This window comes from Carassius carassius, chromosome 48 (genome assembly GCF_963082965.1).
Source record: "Carassius carassius chromosome 48, fCarCar2.1, whole genome shotgun sequence".
NCBI classification, from domain to species: Eukaryota; Metazoa; Chordata; class Actinopteri; order Cypriniformes; family Cyprinidae; genus Carassius; species Carassius carassius.
In genome coordinates this window covers 3393233-3410708 of record NC_081802.1, presented here as the reverse complement: position 1 = coordinate 3410708, position 17476 = coordinate 3393233, and the positions used below count along the sequence as shown (strand labels likewise).

General features: G+C 40.7%; 1 protein-coding gene across 1 annotated transcript; it reads left to right on the top strand.

The window, feature by feature from the left end:
• The first annotated feature begins 299 nt into the window (after nucleotides 1-299).
• On the top strand, nucleotides 300-13565 carry LOC132131356 (uncharacterized). Its single transcript, XM_059543378.1, has 7 exons — nucleotides 300-538; nucleotides 1077-1412; nucleotides 2032-2169; nucleotides 10776-10928; nucleotides 11351-11704; nucleotides 13139-13152; nucleotides 13338-13565. The coding sequence occupies exons 1-7, from the start codon at nucleotides 466-468 to the stop codon at nucleotides 13563-13565; spliced, it is 1296 nt and encodes a 431-aa protein (XP_059399361.1). The 5' UTR covers nucleotides 300-465.
• The last annotated feature ends 3911 nt before the right edge of the window (nucleotides 13566-17476 follow it).

Genomic DNA, 17476 nt, shown 5'->3' with positions numbered 1-17476 from the left:
TAATCAAAAGCCTTTTTACCTATATGCATATTAGAAAATGCAGGAAGTTCACGTATCATACTCTCCACACATTTCGGTTTTGAGACTGCAGCTTATTCGCTTAAGTAAAGAATGCCCGACTCGTGAACTGAGCGTATGGAGTGAACTAACAAGATTATAGCCTTATGACCCAGCTAAACAATGAATCGTTTGTTTTTCAGAATTTAGCCTTGGCTGCATTATAGTTTGTATTTCTAATTCGAAATGTGATCAACGTTTTCGTAGATGTTGTGGGAATTTGGCTCTAACCTAACATTTTAATTAAACTCGACTTGGAAAATAGTTTAGTTTGATTTGCTGAACGATATTCAGTTCCGAGTCAGTAAAATGAAATGAACTTCCCTTCCTACACTACTGTCTCAGGGAGGCTCGCGGACAAACAAAGCGTCCTTCAAACAGAAGAACAGAAGGCTTTTATGTGCATTCATGAGGGAGAAAGAGGCGAAAATGAAGCTTCTCTTTAATGTGCTCTCAGTCATCTTGTTTTTACTCGACAACGGTAAGACCTTATTTGTTACGATCTCTCTTCCAGGTTTATACCTATTTCTGTGACTAGTTGGAGTTAAACACCGGTTAACAATAATAAAAAAAACGAACCTTACGCAGTTCCAGAGGAGTGAGAATTGTAAACAATCAGGTCAAGTGGCTTGGTATAAATATATCTAGTCGGTAAAAGTTGGTATATTTTGCATCAGTGCATAACCTGATCAAATGTGAGTCACGTTGGAATTCTGCCAAATGAATTAAATGTAATGTAGCCTAAACATTTTATTTACATGGGAGATTATAAAACAAAATTATACTTTGTAGAAAAAAAAAACAAAAAAACATGGCACTGTATTATTTAAGTAATTGCATGGATAATATTAATCTAAGGGAGTAAAAAATTAATCAGGGTGTGGATAGCCTTTGTTTATCTGATAAGTGAATGTGTTTCTTTGAGTGTACTTTGAATCCAGGCATATTTCTTCATTCAAGTTCTAAAAGTTTTCACAGCGCTATTGTATATTTGTGTTTGGTTAATGTTTCTTCTTCAGGTGTGTCTGGTGTCGTATCAGATGTAGTATTGGTTTCAGTGATGGAGGGGGATTCAGTCACTCTACACACTGGTGTTCAAACAGACCAACAAGAAGATATTAAATGGTATTTTAAAGACACTCGCATCGCTCAAATCAGTGGAGATCTCAGTAAGATCTGTACAGATGATCAGTGTAATGAAGGTACTGAGAGATTCAGAGACAGACTGAAGCTGGATCATCAGACTGGATCTCTGACCATCACAAACATCACAAACACAGACTCTGAACTTTATGAACTGAAGATCATCAGCAGCAGCAGCAGCAGTGACAAGATCTTCAGTGTTACTGTCAATGGTGAGTTATTAATTAATGTTTAAATGCAGTTTACATATTTAAAATGCTTTGTATTTTGATTTTAAGATTCATAGTTTTATCTGTGAAAATGGACATTTAACTGATCACCTGTGAACTATTTATTTATTTTAACTGAAGAAAACATTTAAATGAATATGAAAGGAGTACCTCTTTATTTGGTAAAAATGCAAGTTAACTGCTGCTTTAATAAAGGGCCACGTGACTTGGTCATGATTGTGTCGTGATATTATGGCATGTGAGTTATGCATGAACCATGGGAGACGTTACACATAATCTTTACAAATTTGTAGAAGAATCTCACTTTTAACATGAAACAGCTTATTTTGATTTAGAACTAAAGGCCCATTCACACAAGAATGATAACTAAATGAATATTTGCAAGAAGTTGCAGTTGAGTTTAAATGAGATTTCAGCGCATCAGCTTCTTTACTTATTCAAATGAGTATTTGATATAAAATCAGGGTGTTCAAAAGCACAAACCAAAATGTTTATTTTCAGGAAGGGCTTGTGCCGTCCCAGACATGGTCACAGTTCTTTCATGTTAAGTAGGGAATTTCCAGGAAAAGTTTCCCCCAGTAGCTTGTGGTTTGTGTTTCAGGTGTTTCTGCTGCCGAACAAGAAGAAGTGAAGGAGGGAGAATCTGTCACTTTAGATCCTGGTGAAACTAAAAGCCCAAATGATGTGATGACGTGGTATTTTAATGACATTCTCATCGCTGAAATCACTGGAGATCAGAGTGAGATCTGTACAGATGATCAGTGTGAGGAGAGATTCAGAGACAGACTGAAGCTGGATCATCAGAATGGATCTCTGACCATCACAAACATCAGAACCACAGACTCTGGACTTTATAAACTACAGATCAGCATCATCAGCAGCAGTTTCAGCATCAGCAGAGTGAAGAGATTCAATGTCACTGTCACCAGTGGTGTGTATATCATTCAGTCATTCTGTGCATTTTCCTTTGAGGAATTAAACTATATATACATGAAAAATGCGTAAAATCAGCATTGTTTCCCATTGACCTCTGTCAGATGTTGCATTTTATCAGTTAAATCAATGTCATATAACTGATGACCAAAGTAAAAAAAAATGTAAATATCAGTCAAAAATATTGTTAAATACTGGATGGATTATCTGTCAATCTCTAGTAGTAGTGACGTTGTCTTTATCTGTTCCAGGCTCAGGTTTGTCTTCAGCTGCTGTAGCAAGAATAGTTGTAGCTGTTGTTTTGCTGGTGGCTGCAGCTGTAACTGTTGGTTTGATTCACTGCCGTCATCGCAGGAAATACAAACATGCAGCACAGAATGTAAGTACTGCATACAGTATAGCTGAAATATGAGTCCTCCTCTTTACTTTTACCCATTTGTGAATCTGTGTTTTCTTACAGGACAATGATGTTATTATCTTGTCACCTGATCAGAAAGACTTTCCTTTAAATCAAATCAGTCAGACTAAGGCTGCCAATGAAACAGTGTTACAGCATTTATAATTCTTGAATTGTTTAATCCTTGAATTTCTAAATGCAGCGAATATTGTCTTGCACATCTGTTACCGGATCTGAAGGTAATACGTCAGTCATGGTCCCACAGCAGCTAAACACCCTCTGGTTCCACCTGCTACAGTAGCCACACCCCCAAACTCATGCAATTGGTTGGGCTGAAAGAGATTAAAAGAGTGGATGCAATTTTTTTTTTTTTTTTGAAAGTGAAAGTGACATAGCATGTACCCAAGAATGGTTTCCCATACTTGGAATTTGTGTTCTGCGTTAAACCCATCCCTAGTGTTCACACACACAGCAGTAGTGTTGATTTCGTCAACCAAAAAGTATGACTAAATATAGTCATCAACGAACCGTTATCACATGACGAAAATGCGACGAGACGCAATGTAAATGCTGGTCGGAAGACGACAACAAACAACGTTAAGCGGGATTTATACTTTCACCTGGCTCCGCTGACTGTGAGCGCACCTTCCCAAACGGATGAGGCTTTTATACTTGTCGCTTTCGCCAATGTACTATTTTTTGAAACGACAGGGGAGTGATGAGGAGTAATTGTTCTCTAAAACCATCGGGGATCACCGCTGAGAAACCATTTGTCCGTACAAGTCTTGTGATGAATGAGTCGATGAATTAATAATTTCTTTATGTACAAACTTAATCTTAAACTATTGGCTGTATTTCGCGTCAAACACAAGACAACTGTAAGCAAATAGTGTATAATTAATATCTAAATTAATTTTTATTCTATTTCATACAATAAAAATAAAACGTACAAACCCGATTCCAAAAAAGTTGGCACATTGTACAAATTGTGAGTGAAAAAGGAATGGAATAATTTACAAATCTGATAAACTTATATTTTATTCACAATAGAATATAGATAACATATCAAATGTTGAAAGTGAGACATTTTGAAACGCCATGCCAAATATTGGCTCGTTTTGGATTTCATGAGAGCAACACATTCCAAAAAAGTTGGGACAGGAAGCAATAAGAGGCTGGAAAAGTTAAATGTACAGATAAAAAAAAGTTGGAGGACCAATTTGCAACTTATTAGGTCAATTGTAGCAGTGTCTCTCAGAAGTCAAGAAGACAAGCAGCTTGTCTCCTCAGTCCCCAGTTTGCAGACTGTTAGAAAAAGAAGAGGGGATGCCACACAGTGGTAAACATGGCCTTGTCCCAACTTTTTTGGGATGTGTTGATGCCATGAAATTTTAAATCAACTTATTTTTCCCTTAAAATGATACATTTTCTCAGTTTAAACATTTGATATGTCATGTTGTATTCTGAATAAAATATTGAAATTTCAAACTTCCACATCATTGCATTCTGTTTTTATTCACAATTTGTACAGTGTGCCAACTTTTTTGGAATCGGGTTTGTACTTCAAATAAGAAGCCTTGGACAAACTATGTAAATGTTTTCCATCAAAAAGCACCTGATGGAGTTTGAACTTCACCTTTTATTTAAATTTATGTGTCTGTACTTCTAACATGTTTGGTTGGTAAAATAAATGTAGTAAATTCAAATCAGAGAGTCTTTAGTGTCTGGAATGTATGTATTCTTCAGTCTATAAGGTAACAGTAATATAATAAGATAACCTTGTTTGAAATGGGTTTAGCTAAAATAAAATTTTGGTTTTGTCTACACTACTAGGTACTTATACTATATTGACTGGGTTAAACAGAATGGCATTACTAAAAAGAGACTAAAATAACATTTTCATTGACTAAAACTAGACTAAATGTCATCAGTTTTTTCGTCGACTAAAACTAGACTAGCCTAAAAAGAGTATGAACATGACTAAAACTAATATAAACAAATGATGGCTTCACACAAAGACTAGACTAAAACTAAAATTAAAACAGGCTGCCAAAAACATCACTACTCAGTATTGAACACACCCACACCATGAACACACACCTGGAGCAGTGGGAAACTATTTTTGCTGTTGTGCCCAGGGAGCAGTGAGGTGTTCAGTGGTTTATTTAACTTGTGGTACTAAGTGTGAATACTAAGCATTGTACATTCACTCCCTGTCGGTACAGAGACACAAACCCACAACCTTTGGGTTAGACATCAGACGTTTATAAGCATAGCTATTCATAGACTCATCTTCTTCTGAGTTCAGTGCAAAAGTGTTCGAAGGGTAAAATGAAATCATGGAATATTGTTTCTGCTCTTGTTCCCATACTACAACCACTGTTGCTTCTCTTCCCTTATTTGCATTTTCAGTTGACAGGTGCTGTTTGCTATGTGTGTTATCTCTTTGTGTGTGTTGAAGGGTGGAGTCAAGCTCGAATGTGACGAATCGACTGATAAAAAGAGCTTTCTTTCTCACTGTGCTTGTCACTTGAGTTTAAGAGCTCTCCAGCATCAGGAGTTTTGTTTATTCATTAGTTAACAGGTTAGTTTGCCCTCCTTAACATAAGGAAATTTGTGTAAACTTATTTGTCTTGCTTATCACTGACGGCGGACCCGAAGAAGCAGCTTCAACTCAAGCTCTGATAAAATCCCCCCCCAGGGACTTGAAATAGGAAGATTACAAAGGGCAAGGTACCTAAGATGAATGTGGATATTGGGGAGGTGGAGGGACGCTGGAACAGCTGAGACTGGAGATAATTAAGCAGCTGCTTATATAGGCGACTCTGGCTGTTGGTTGAAAGATTAGATGGGCCCGCTGCTCCCTAACTTACATTTAGGAACTTGATTTATTTCTTCCTCTTTTGTTCTTTTTTTTTTCTTTTTTTTTTTTACTGCTTCAATGTTGTTTGCTTAATAAATGTATGCATTACCTTAATAGATCTTCTGCACTGTAGTGTACGGCTTTGCTAAACAGTCTTCAAATTCTTTAAAAATAATAAACATTCAGACTGAGAGTTAGGATTAATCAATGAAATATAGGCTACTAATGCCATTAAATATTTTTACACTTTTACAAACAGAACACAGCGAAAAGCCTTTTTGCATATGCATATTAGAAAAGGCAGCAAGTTCACTACATCACTCTTTAGGAAGTCTCCCGGATACAAGGGCATCGCCATTTAAGCAGAAGAACAGAAGGCTTGTGAAAATGAATCTTCTCTTTAATTTGCTCCCAGTCATCTTGTTTTTACTTGACAATGGTAAGACCTTTATTTGTTACAAAATCCTTCTTCCAGTTTTATACCTATTTCTGTGACTACAGTTGGAGGTGAGACAGTAGGATTGGGGATAAACACGTTAACCGGAAAAAAACGAACCTAACGCACTTTCAGAGGAGTGAAAATTGTAAATAATCAGGTCAAGTGGCTTGGTATAAAATATTGATAAAGTCAGTACAAGTTTGTATGTTTTGCATCAGTGCATATACTGATCAAATGTAGCTTGAATGTAATGTGAGTCACTTTTAGGGTTGCCACCCGCCCCTAAAAATATGGAATCGTCTCATATTTAAAGGTAAAATGGCGCATCCTTTATGAAATTAATACGTGATTTGTTCAGTATTTTACAAAGGCCAACACATATTTGAATAAACAAATAAGTATTTTGCTGTGTTTATAATACTAATAGCCAGGGCCGTAGCAGGGGTTAGCGGGGCCCCAGTGCAGGTTGTACCAGTGGGCCCTGTCTGAAAGTGTTTAATTTGTGTGTTTGTTTTGTTTATTTATTTTTGCTATTTAAACATTACGTTTTTTCAAGTTTGTAAGTGTCCAGGTACAGAAAACAAATAATTAAATGCAAAATAGCCCTGTAAAAATTAAATGTACAGTCAAACCAAAATTTATTCAGACACTTTCAACATTTCTCACATTATCAGTTTATTTGCTAGAAAATGGTAATAAAATATTGCAAGAACTCAGTTACACACACACACACACACAGTGTTTAAGTTTTTTCAAGTTTGTAAGTGTCCAGGTACAGAAACCGAATAATTAAATGTAAAATAGCACTGTAAAAATTAAATATACAGTCAAACCAAAATGTATTCAGACACCTTCCATTTTATATATTTACAACTATATTGCTATAGTTTAGAACATGATAATACAATTTTACAAGAACTCAGTTACACACACACACACACCAGTGGGCAACTGGGGTTTAGTGGCACTTCAACCATGGGTATTGAGGGTGGAAGAGAGCGCTGTTCATTCACTCCCACCTACAACTCCTGCCAGCACCGAGACTCAAACTTGCAACCTTTGGGTTACAAGTCCAACTCTCTAACCATTAGGCCACAGTTGCCCCTCTTATTTTGCTATACTCACTTACATACATTAATTAATAGTGTCTTGCACGTACTAGTAAACAAAATCTATATTTCTTTAATTTTTTTTATTTTTCTGTTATTGAATTAACATTACAGCAATTAGTAGCTAAATAAGGTGCGGTCACTTTAAGAGACAATCAATGCATTCAATATAATCCACATACGATTTTTTTCTCTCAACTATTTACTTTCATTTAAGACATAACCGACAGTTTTTTCGGACATACTATCTAAGACGGGTATTTTCACATATCTTTTATGTATTTGTCGGTACAAGAGCTCACTCTTCGTGAGCCCTGAACACCAGAACACCGCAGTGCTGAAGTGGGCTCTTACACATCCTTTTCGGTTTGTTTTAACTGCTATTTGTTTTTGTTCGTTGAGGTGCAGGAGGAACTGAAGGTGGGCATACACTGTGCGATTTCTGTGCGATTTCGGCAAGGTACCAACTCACACTGTACGAGTAGATCGCATGCGATGTAATGCCAAAACTCACGTTTTTTATGCGCTCACTGTACGGTCCGATCGTCGAGTTGCGATTTGACTGCTCACACTATACGTGGGGAATTAACCGAATCAACACGTAGGATCCCTCAGAACCCGGATTTTTGTGGCTGTTTCTGAATAAACATGCTTTCCCGGGATAAACGCACTGCTTTGGTGATATGCGCAATTCTGTGTGCCGAACCCCCCCCCCCCCCCCCCCCCCCCAAAAAAAGGCGTATCTAGACGCGCAGGTGGCTCAGAAGATGTGGCTAATATGGTTTATCCATTTTGCAACGTGAACTGGAGGTAAGCAGGCATTTTCTTCCCTTTTTTATTTTTCTTTGCCATAACTCCACAAGTTTTCCCTCCATCACTTCAGTCCACACTACACGCCGTGTCACCATGGTTCTCTTTATGGTTTCGCGCACGCGCAGTGAGGGAAACGCGAAAAATCGGTTCTTCGTAGCCCTGCTTCAATAGTGCGATACCTCACGAGAGGCGACCAAAATTTCAGACATGCAACGCACGAAAATGCAGAAAATCGGCCCGACCAGAAAAAGAGTCTCACGAGTCAGAATTAGGCTCAAAATCGGATGAAAATCGCACATGGTATGCCCGGCCTAAGGAGAACTTCACAAAGGAGAGCTCGGTTAAGTGTTGCTGTCTGTGAGACACGGCTCTCTCTCCACGTGCGCACCGAGCTCAGCGCGCGAGTAACCAGCTACTCAGTTCAGCTTTTCTGCGTCTTGTGTTTGAATGGTTTAAAGTCTTTTGAATGGTTAAATTGGCAAGTGGCAAGGCTTAATAACACGTGAAAATGATATGCTTTCGTGACAACTGTCCTGAGAGTCTTTTTAGACTGACCTCAGCCAGACGGTTGAGATCGCCGGTGGCCCCCCCTCGGCCGTGGGCCCCTATAACCGTCACCACCTTTCACCCCACTAGCGACGGCCCTGCTAATAGCAATGAAAATGAAATTATTTTGATAAGAAGTATTAGAGAAGCTCATTTGAGTGTGATTCTTCAGAACGCGCGCCATTAAAGCCCTTTCACACGAGCACAGCATGCATTAAATCCGCGTGGTTTAAAACCGAGTGCCAACCACCCGCTCTCTCTCGTGAAGCCCATACGGAAGTGACTAAAACTTCAAATCATCGACTGGCCGCTTGATTTTGGTCTATATAGTTAATTTACCCTTCATGACAACTGTGAGGGGGGTGATTTTTATTTTATTTTTTTTATAACTCATTCGTTTAAATTATATTAAGCCTTAAGTTTCTGCATAATTAAGGGCGTGGTCACTTGAGTGACAGGTGGGTTGTTGTTGTCACTGCTGTCGTGCTAAGTGGGCGTGGCTTCAGCAACCAGCTCCCACCTTTTTGCCTATTTTTGAAGATGGCGAGGTCCAGCTCCGCCTACTTTTGGTTTCAAAAACTCTCTTCGGAAACCTATGGGTGACATCACGGACACTACTTCCATGTTTTTATACAGCCAATGTTAAAAACACAGGACCTGCCCTTTGAACACCAGACTTTCCAGATGTAGGGCTGAACGGGAAAGTTATCAATGTGTCTAGTAATGATGAAATGCGCAGTTCTCTAATGATGAACACCCAGTCTGCAGAGAGGCATTTCAGTTGTTCACGGTGAACTGTCTGACTTTCAACAGAAGAAAGAACTTTATGCAGGTTTAGAACAACCTGGTTATATTATGACTAAATTCATTTTTGTGTGAACCATACCTTTAACGTGACAGACCTATCCGTGCTTCTAAAAGTACAGGCCTACAATTTTTTGGATTAAATTTATTCCATACATTATCAGAGCTTGGTAGAAATAATATTGTTAGATAAATGTATATATTATACATAATGTTAGGCACTTTTTATTGATTTGTTTTTTATTCATCATAAATATATACATAATAAATCATATATGTCATGAACAATTTGGCATGTTAAAAAGTAAGAAAAAAATGCTAAACTGATTAGATAAAAATGGGACAAATAATAACATAATAATAGAACCCTAATTCAAGCAAATTAATTCTATCTATCTATCTATCTATCTATCTATCTATCTATCTATCTATCTATCTATCTATCGGCAAATTGAGGAGCTAAGCATGGCATGGAGCATCACACCTAATGCAACGATGAGCAATTATTGTAACTGAAATGGCTGGAAAATCATAAATGCAACTACTAGTAATATGATTAAACAGCGTATCACTTTTGACCAACATGGGGCTGTTAAAAAGTTATTGCATAAACATGAGTGCAAATTTGGAAAAATATTGAGTTAGAGACTCCAAATTTGCTATGGTGACTTTTCTCACTGTCCTCTATCCATGTGCCAAATTTCACACCTTCCCGGAAGCAGTTCTACGGGCTGCCATACACTTGCAGCAAGAAGAAGAAAAATAAGAAAATCACGCTAACGGATACAATAGATGCTTAAGCACCTTTGGTGCTTGGCCCCTAATAATGATAAATAAACAAATTTTAAATAACAATATTAATGTGTTCTGCTGCAAGAGGGGGTCGTGAATGGGTGTCCCTTATTTTGCTTTGCTGATTGTGGCAACCCTAGTCACTTTGGATAAAATGACAAATGAATTAAATGTAATGTAGCCTAAACATGTTATTTACATGGGAGATTATAAGACTAAATCATACTTTATAGAAAAACATGGCACTGTATTATCTGAGTCTTAATTAATTAATATAATTTTATGTATATTTTAAGTATTTTTTATAGCCTGTGTGGATAGCCTATGTTTGTTTGATAAGTAAATGTGTTTTTCGTCCGCTGTTCCTTTGAGTGTACTTTGAATCCAGGCATATTTCTTCATTCAAGTTCTAAAAGTTTTCACAGCGCTATTGTATATTTGTGTTTGGTTAATGTTTCTTCTTCAGGTGTGTCTGGTGTCGTATCAGATGTAGTATTGGTTTCAGTGATGGAGGGGGATTCAGTCACTCTACACACTGGTGTTCAAACAGACCAACAAGAAGATATTAAATGGTATTTTAAAGACACTCGCATTGCTCAAATCAGTGGAGATCTCAGTAAGATCTGTACAGATGATCAGTGTAATGAAGGAACTGAGAGATTCAGAGACAGACTGAAGCTGGATCATCAGACTGGATCTCTGACCATCACAAACATCACAAACACAGACTCTGAACTTTATGAACTGAAGATCATCAGCAGCAGCAGCAGCAGTGACAAGATCTTCAGTGTTACTGTCAATGGTGAGTTATTAATGAATGTTTAAATGCTGATTAAAACACATTGTTTCTAGAATTTTTTTTTTTTACAGCAGTGATCTATAAATTCACATGGAGTATACAGATAATCTTTACAAAATTTGTAGAAGCATCTCACTTTCAACATTAAACAACTTTTTTTTTCTTTTTTTTTTTTTTAACTAAAGGCCCATTCACACAAGAATGATACATGGATGTTTTCAGGAAGCTGCAGTTGAGTTTAAATGAGGATTTAATATAAAAACAGGGTGTTTAAAATCACAAACTAAAATTTTTATTTTCAGAAAGGGCTTGTGCAGTTACAGACATGGTCACAGTTCTTTCATGTTAAGTAGGGATTTTCCTTTTTTTTTTTTTTTTTTTTTTTTTGAAAAAGTTCCTCCAGCAGCTTTTGGTTTGTGTTTCAGGTGTTTCTGCTGCTGAACAAGATGAAGTGAAGGAGGGAGAATCTGTCACTTTAGATCCTGGTGTAACAAAACACCCAAATGATGTGATGACGTGGTATTTTAATGACATTCTCATCGCTGAAATCACTGGAGATCAGAGTGAGATCTGTACAGATGATCAGTGTGAGGAGAGATTCAGAGACAGACTGAAGCTGGATAATCAGACTGGATCTCTGAACATCACAAACACCAGAACCACAGACTCTGGACTTTATAAACTACAGATCAGCATCATCAGCAGCAGTTTCAGCATCAGCAGAGTGAAGAGATTCAATGTTACTGTCACTAGTGGTGTGTATATCATTCAGTCATTCTGTGCATTTTCCTATGAGGAATTAAAAAAATGTCCACAATTTTTAATCAGCCTAACAAAGTGTTGGGTTGTGGACTGTTTTAGGAGTTCACACTTGCTTTTAATAAACGGAGTAAAGGGTTATGCATATTTGGCATGCTGTCCGGGGAGAGGGCTCAAGGCTCGGCGTTTAGCCCAGACCCAAGCGCTCCAACAAGTGTTCTTCCCTGTGCTGGGTCAGGAATGGGCTGAAGGTGAGGAGTCGGGGGGTGGTAGAGGGATGCTGAAAGACTAGAATAATGAAGGTAGGACCGTTTTGATTATTTATAGGGGTTCTCTCGTGCTGATTGGATAGATGAATGTGATTACTAATGAGGAATTGGCCGCTTTAATTATCTGTGTGTGCTCCTCCCGAAACTTGTTAATTAAACATCACTTCACAAGTTCACACTTAGATTTAATAAACTGAGTAAAGGGTTATGGGTATTTGGCGTGCTGTCCATGGAGAGGGCTCTGAGCTTGGTACTTACTCCCGATGATCAGGGAGAGGGGTCCAAACTCTGCGTTTAGCCCGGACCCAAGCGCTCCCCAAAAATGCAATTAGAATAGGGCAGCAGCCAGATACGTACACTTGCAGAGCCCCAAAAAGCAAGGCTTAATGTTAGAGGGGTGCTGGATGTCCTTTGGTATACATTTGTGTGGTGGTATCTAGGAAGATAATTTGGCTTCAGTGGAAGCGTTCAATGCTGCAGCACTGGAGAAATACAGATAGATGCTCCTGCGGGAGCCACTACTGCTGTGGTAGTAGAGAAAGACCGAAAAGGCTCCTGCAGGAGCAGAGACTGCAGTGGCAGTGGGAAAAGCTCCTGCAGGACCAGACACTGCTGCGTCAGTGGAGAGATATAGATAGAGGCTCCTGTGGGAGTGAGAACTGCTGGGGCAGTAGGGGAAGACAGAAAAGGCTCCTACGGGAGCAGAGACTGCAGTGGCAATGGGAAAAATAAGGAAAAGCTCCTGTGGGAGCAGACACTGCTGCATCAGTGGAAAGATATAGATAGAGGCTCCTGTCGGAGCAAGAACTGCTGCGGCAGTAGGGAAAGACAGAAAAAAGGCTCCTGCTGCAGCAGTAAGGAAAGACAGAAAAGGCTCCTGCGGGACCGGCTACTGTTGCGGCAGTAGGGAAAGTCAGAAAATGCTCCTGCGGGAGCAGACTCTGCAGTGGCAGTGGAGAAATATAGATAAGACGCTGGGAGCGGCTACTGCTCTATTTTACTGCTATATTTTAAGTATTTTTTATAGCCTGTGTGGATAGCCTATGTTTGTTTGATAAGTAAATGTGTTTTTCGTCCGCTGTTCCTTTGAGTGTACTTTGAATCCAGGCATATTTCTTCATTCAAGTTCTTAAAGTTTTCACAGCGCTATTGTATATCTGTGTTTGGTTAATGTTTCTTCTTCAGGTGTGTCTGGTGTCGTATCAGATGTAGTATTGGTTTCAGTGATGGAGGGGGATTCAGTCACTCTACACACTGGTGTTCAAACAGACCAACAAGAAGATATTAAATGGTATTTTAAAGACACTCGCATCGCTCAAATCAGTGGAGATCTCAGTTTTATCTGTACAGATGTTCAGTGTAAATATGGTGATGAGAGATTCAGAGACAGACTGAAGCTGGACGTGAAGGAGGGAATGAAGTGAAGGAGGGAGAATCTGTCACTTTAGATCCTGGTGTAACAAAACACCCAAATGATGTGATGACGTGGTATTTTAATGACATTCTCATCGCTGAAATCACTGGAGATCAGAGTGAGATCTGTACAGATGATCAGTGTGAGGAGAGATTCAGAGACAGACTGAAGCTGGACGTGAAGGAGGGAATGAAGTGAAGGAGGGAGAATCTGTCACTTTAGATCCTGGTGTAACAAAACACCCAAATGATGTGATGACGTGGTATTTTAATGACATTCTCATCGCTGAAATCACTGGAGATCAGAGTGAGATCTGTACAGATGATCAGTGTGAGGAGAGATTCAGAGACAGACTGAAGCTGGATAATCAGACTGGATCTCTGAACATCACAAACACCAGAACCACAGACTCTGGACTTTATAAACTACAGATCAGCATCATCAGCAGCAGTTTCAGCATCAGCAGAGTGAAGAGATTCAATGTTACTGTCACTAGTGGTGTGTATATCATTCAGTCATTCTGTGCATTTTCCTATGAGGAATTAAAAAAATGTCCACAATTTTTAATCAGCCTAACAAAGTGTTGGGTTGTGGACTGTTTTAGGAGTTCACACTTGCTTTTAATAAACGGAGTAAAGGGTTATGCATATTTGGCATGCTGTCCGGGGAGAGGGCTCAAGGCTCGGCGTTTAGCCCAGACCCAAGCGCTCCAACAAGTGTTCTTCCCTGTGCTGGGTCAGGAATGGGCTGAAGGTGAGGAGTCGGGGGGTGGTAGAGGGATGCTGAAAGACTAGAATAATGAAGGTAGGACCGTTTTGATTATTTATAGGGGTTCTCTCGTGCTGATTGGATAGATGAATGTGATTACTAATGAGGAATTGGCCGCTTTAATTATCTGTGTGTGCTCCTCCCAAAACTTGTTAATTAAACATCACTTCACAAGTTCACACTTAGATTTAATAAACTGAGTAAAGGGTTATGGGTATTTGGCGTGCTGTCCATGGAGAGGGCTCTGAGCTTGGTACTTACTCCCGATGATCAGGGAGAGGGGTCCAAACTCTGCGTTTAGCCCGGACCCAAGCGCTCCCCAAAAATGCAATTAGAATAGGGCAGCAGCCAGATACGTACACTTGCAGAGCCCCAAAAAGCAAGGCTTAATGTTAGAGGGGTGCTGGATGTCCTTTGGTATACATTTGTGTGGTGGTATCTAGGAAGATAATTTGGCTTCAGTGGAAGCGTTCACTGCTGCAGCACTGGAGAAATACAGATAGATGCTCCTGCGGGAGCCACTACTGCTGTGGTAGTAGAGAAAGACCGAAAAGGCTCCTGCAGGAGCAGAGACTGCAGTGGCAGTGGGAAAAGCTCCTGCAGGACCAGACACTGCTGCGTCAGTGGAGAGATATAGATAGAGGCTCCTGTGGGAGTGAGAACTGCTGGGGCAGCAGGGGAAGACAGAAAAGGCTCCTACGGGAGCAGAGACTGCAGTGGCAATGGGAAAAATAAGGAAAAGCTCCTGCGGGAGCAGACACTGCTGCGGCAGTGGAGAGCTATAGATAGAGGCTCCTGTGGGAGTGAGAACTGCTGCGGCAGTAGGGGAAGACAGAAAAGGATCCTACTGGAGCAGAGACTGCAGTGGTAAAAATAGGGCAAAGCCCCTGCGGGAGCAGACACTGCTGCATCAGTGGAAAGATATAGATAGAGGCTCCTGTCGGAGCAAGAACTGCTGCGGCAGTAGGGAAAGACAGAAAAAAGGCTCCTGCTGCAGCAGTAAGGAAAGACAGAAAAGGCTCCTGCGGGACCGGCTACTGTTGCGGCAGTAGGGAAAGTCAGAAAATGCTCCTGCGGGAGCAGACTCTGCAGTGGCAGTGGAGAAATATAGATAAGACGCTGGGAGCGGCTACTGCTGCAGCAGTAGGGAAAGATTGAAAGGGCCCCTACAGGAGCGGCTACTGCTGTGGCAGTAGAGAAAGACAGCAAGGACTCCTGCGGGAGTGGCTACTGCTGCGGCAGTAATGAAAGACAGAAAAGGCTTCTTCGGGAGCAGAGACTGTAGCGGCAATGGGGAAAATAGGGAAAAGCTCCTGCGGGAGCAGACACTGCTGCGGCAGTGGAGAGATATAGACAGAGGCTCCTGTGGGAGCAAGAACTGCAGCAGCAATAGGGAAAGACAGAAAAGGCTCCTGCGGGAGCAGACACTACAGTGGGGAAAGACCGAAAAGGACAGCGGCAGTGGGGAAAGACAGAAAAGGCTCCAGCGGGAGTAGACACTGCAGTGGGGAAAAACAGAAAAGGCTCCTGCGGGAGCGGCTACTGCTGTGGCAGTAGGGAAAGACAGAAAAGCCTCCTGCTGGAGCGGTGACTGCTGTGGAAGTGTGGGAATTGGGTAAAGCTCCTGCGGGATGCTGCTGGGACTGCTGGAGTGGGGATTGGCCAGTATAGATGGATTAGATGATGTTAGAGGGAGTTAGCTATGGTGGGTCAGGAGCTAGAGTAAACAGGGATGGACCGGCGATGGACCAGGGTTTGGTGAGTTCTTTGATATGGAATTGGTCTGACCGTCCATAGGTCTTGGACCCCATGCCTTCTGACAAAATCGTTATCATTACGTTGCTGGCTACAGGCGGTGGTTCCAAGGCAAGAGGGTTTGGAGGGATGGGTAGGAGTGGGGTGGAAAATAAAGAAGGAAGGGGGGATGAGAGGAGGAGGACAGATAGCTGCTGGAACCACTTGCGGAGTCATGCTCAAGCTTGCGGAAGCATGCTCACGCTTGGGACATCTCTGGGACTGTAAGAAAGAGGGGGAAAGAGAAGGGGAATGGCGGGCATCGGGGCCTGCGCCAAGAGTGTACGGAGGGATAGATAGGGTGTGGGAACAGAAGGAAGGGGGAGCATGAGAGGAGGAGGAAAGACAGCAGCTGGAACTGCCTGCAGAGACGTGTTAACGCTTGCGGAGGCATTCTAATGCTTGGGAAGGCTCCAGGAGTGGAAGAAAGATGAGGAAAGAGAGGAGAATGGCGGATATCGGGGCTTGCGCCACTGGGTTTGACAGTGGGGCTGTAGGCCATGGGTAGGGGAGGTTGTTGGTAATGATAAGGGTGTGGATGGGTCTGTGCCACTAGCTGAGGTGTGCTCATGCTAGCATATGCTATGGGAACTGGATGCCACTAAAAAGGAAACAAAAAGGGATAAGAAGTAACAGGAGGAAATTCTGAGATGTGAGGGCCTGTGTTTCAAGTGGAAGCAGCTTTGCACATGTTTCACATGCTGTAGGCCACTCGAAGGGAGTCCTGAAGACCTTGTGTGCGACCTACACTGCTAAAGGAGGCAGCCTCAAACTTACGTTTGCTACGGGAGCTGGAGGCCAATGAACAACAAAAAAAAGGTTATTAGTAGCGCGAGGGAGCGGAAGAGTTGAGGGCATGTTTACAAATGGATGCAGCCTCACGTTTGCAGACCATGGGAGGGAGGGAGGGTGTGTGATGCTGCTGTTGCTAAAACAGATGTTGCCTTTTATAAGTTAAATCAATGTCATCCAACTTATGACCAAAGTAAAAAAAAGTGTAAATAGCAGTCGAACATAATGTTAAATACTGGATGGATTATCTGTCAATCTCTAGTAGTAATGTCTTTCTGTCTTTAGCTGTTCCAGGTTCGGGTCTATCTTCAGCTGCTGCAGCAGGAGTATGTGCTGCTGTTGTTGCTGTTGTTCTGCTGCTGGCTGCAGTTGTTGTGGTTTACCGTCACCGCAGAAGATACAGTCAAGCAGCACAGAATGCAAGTATAACATACTGCTCATTTAACAAGATATATATGAGTTACTGTGCACTAAAAAAACTTTTAAAAAAGAGTGGTATGAATACATTTTGTTATCATTATATAATACTGGGTTTAGCATAAATGTACACTGTGAAACTTTATTTTTTTGTCCTTTATTTTTATTCTTTATTTTCAAGAAGACATTCATTCCAAAACACAAATAACTCCCCAAAAAAACAAAATTATCTGTCAATCTCTAGTAGTAATGTCTTTCTGTCTTTATCTGTTCCAGGTTTAAACATAAAATTTTTTTAGAGAGAGCAAGTGTATTGTTACCAATGTGTTTAAGTGTGA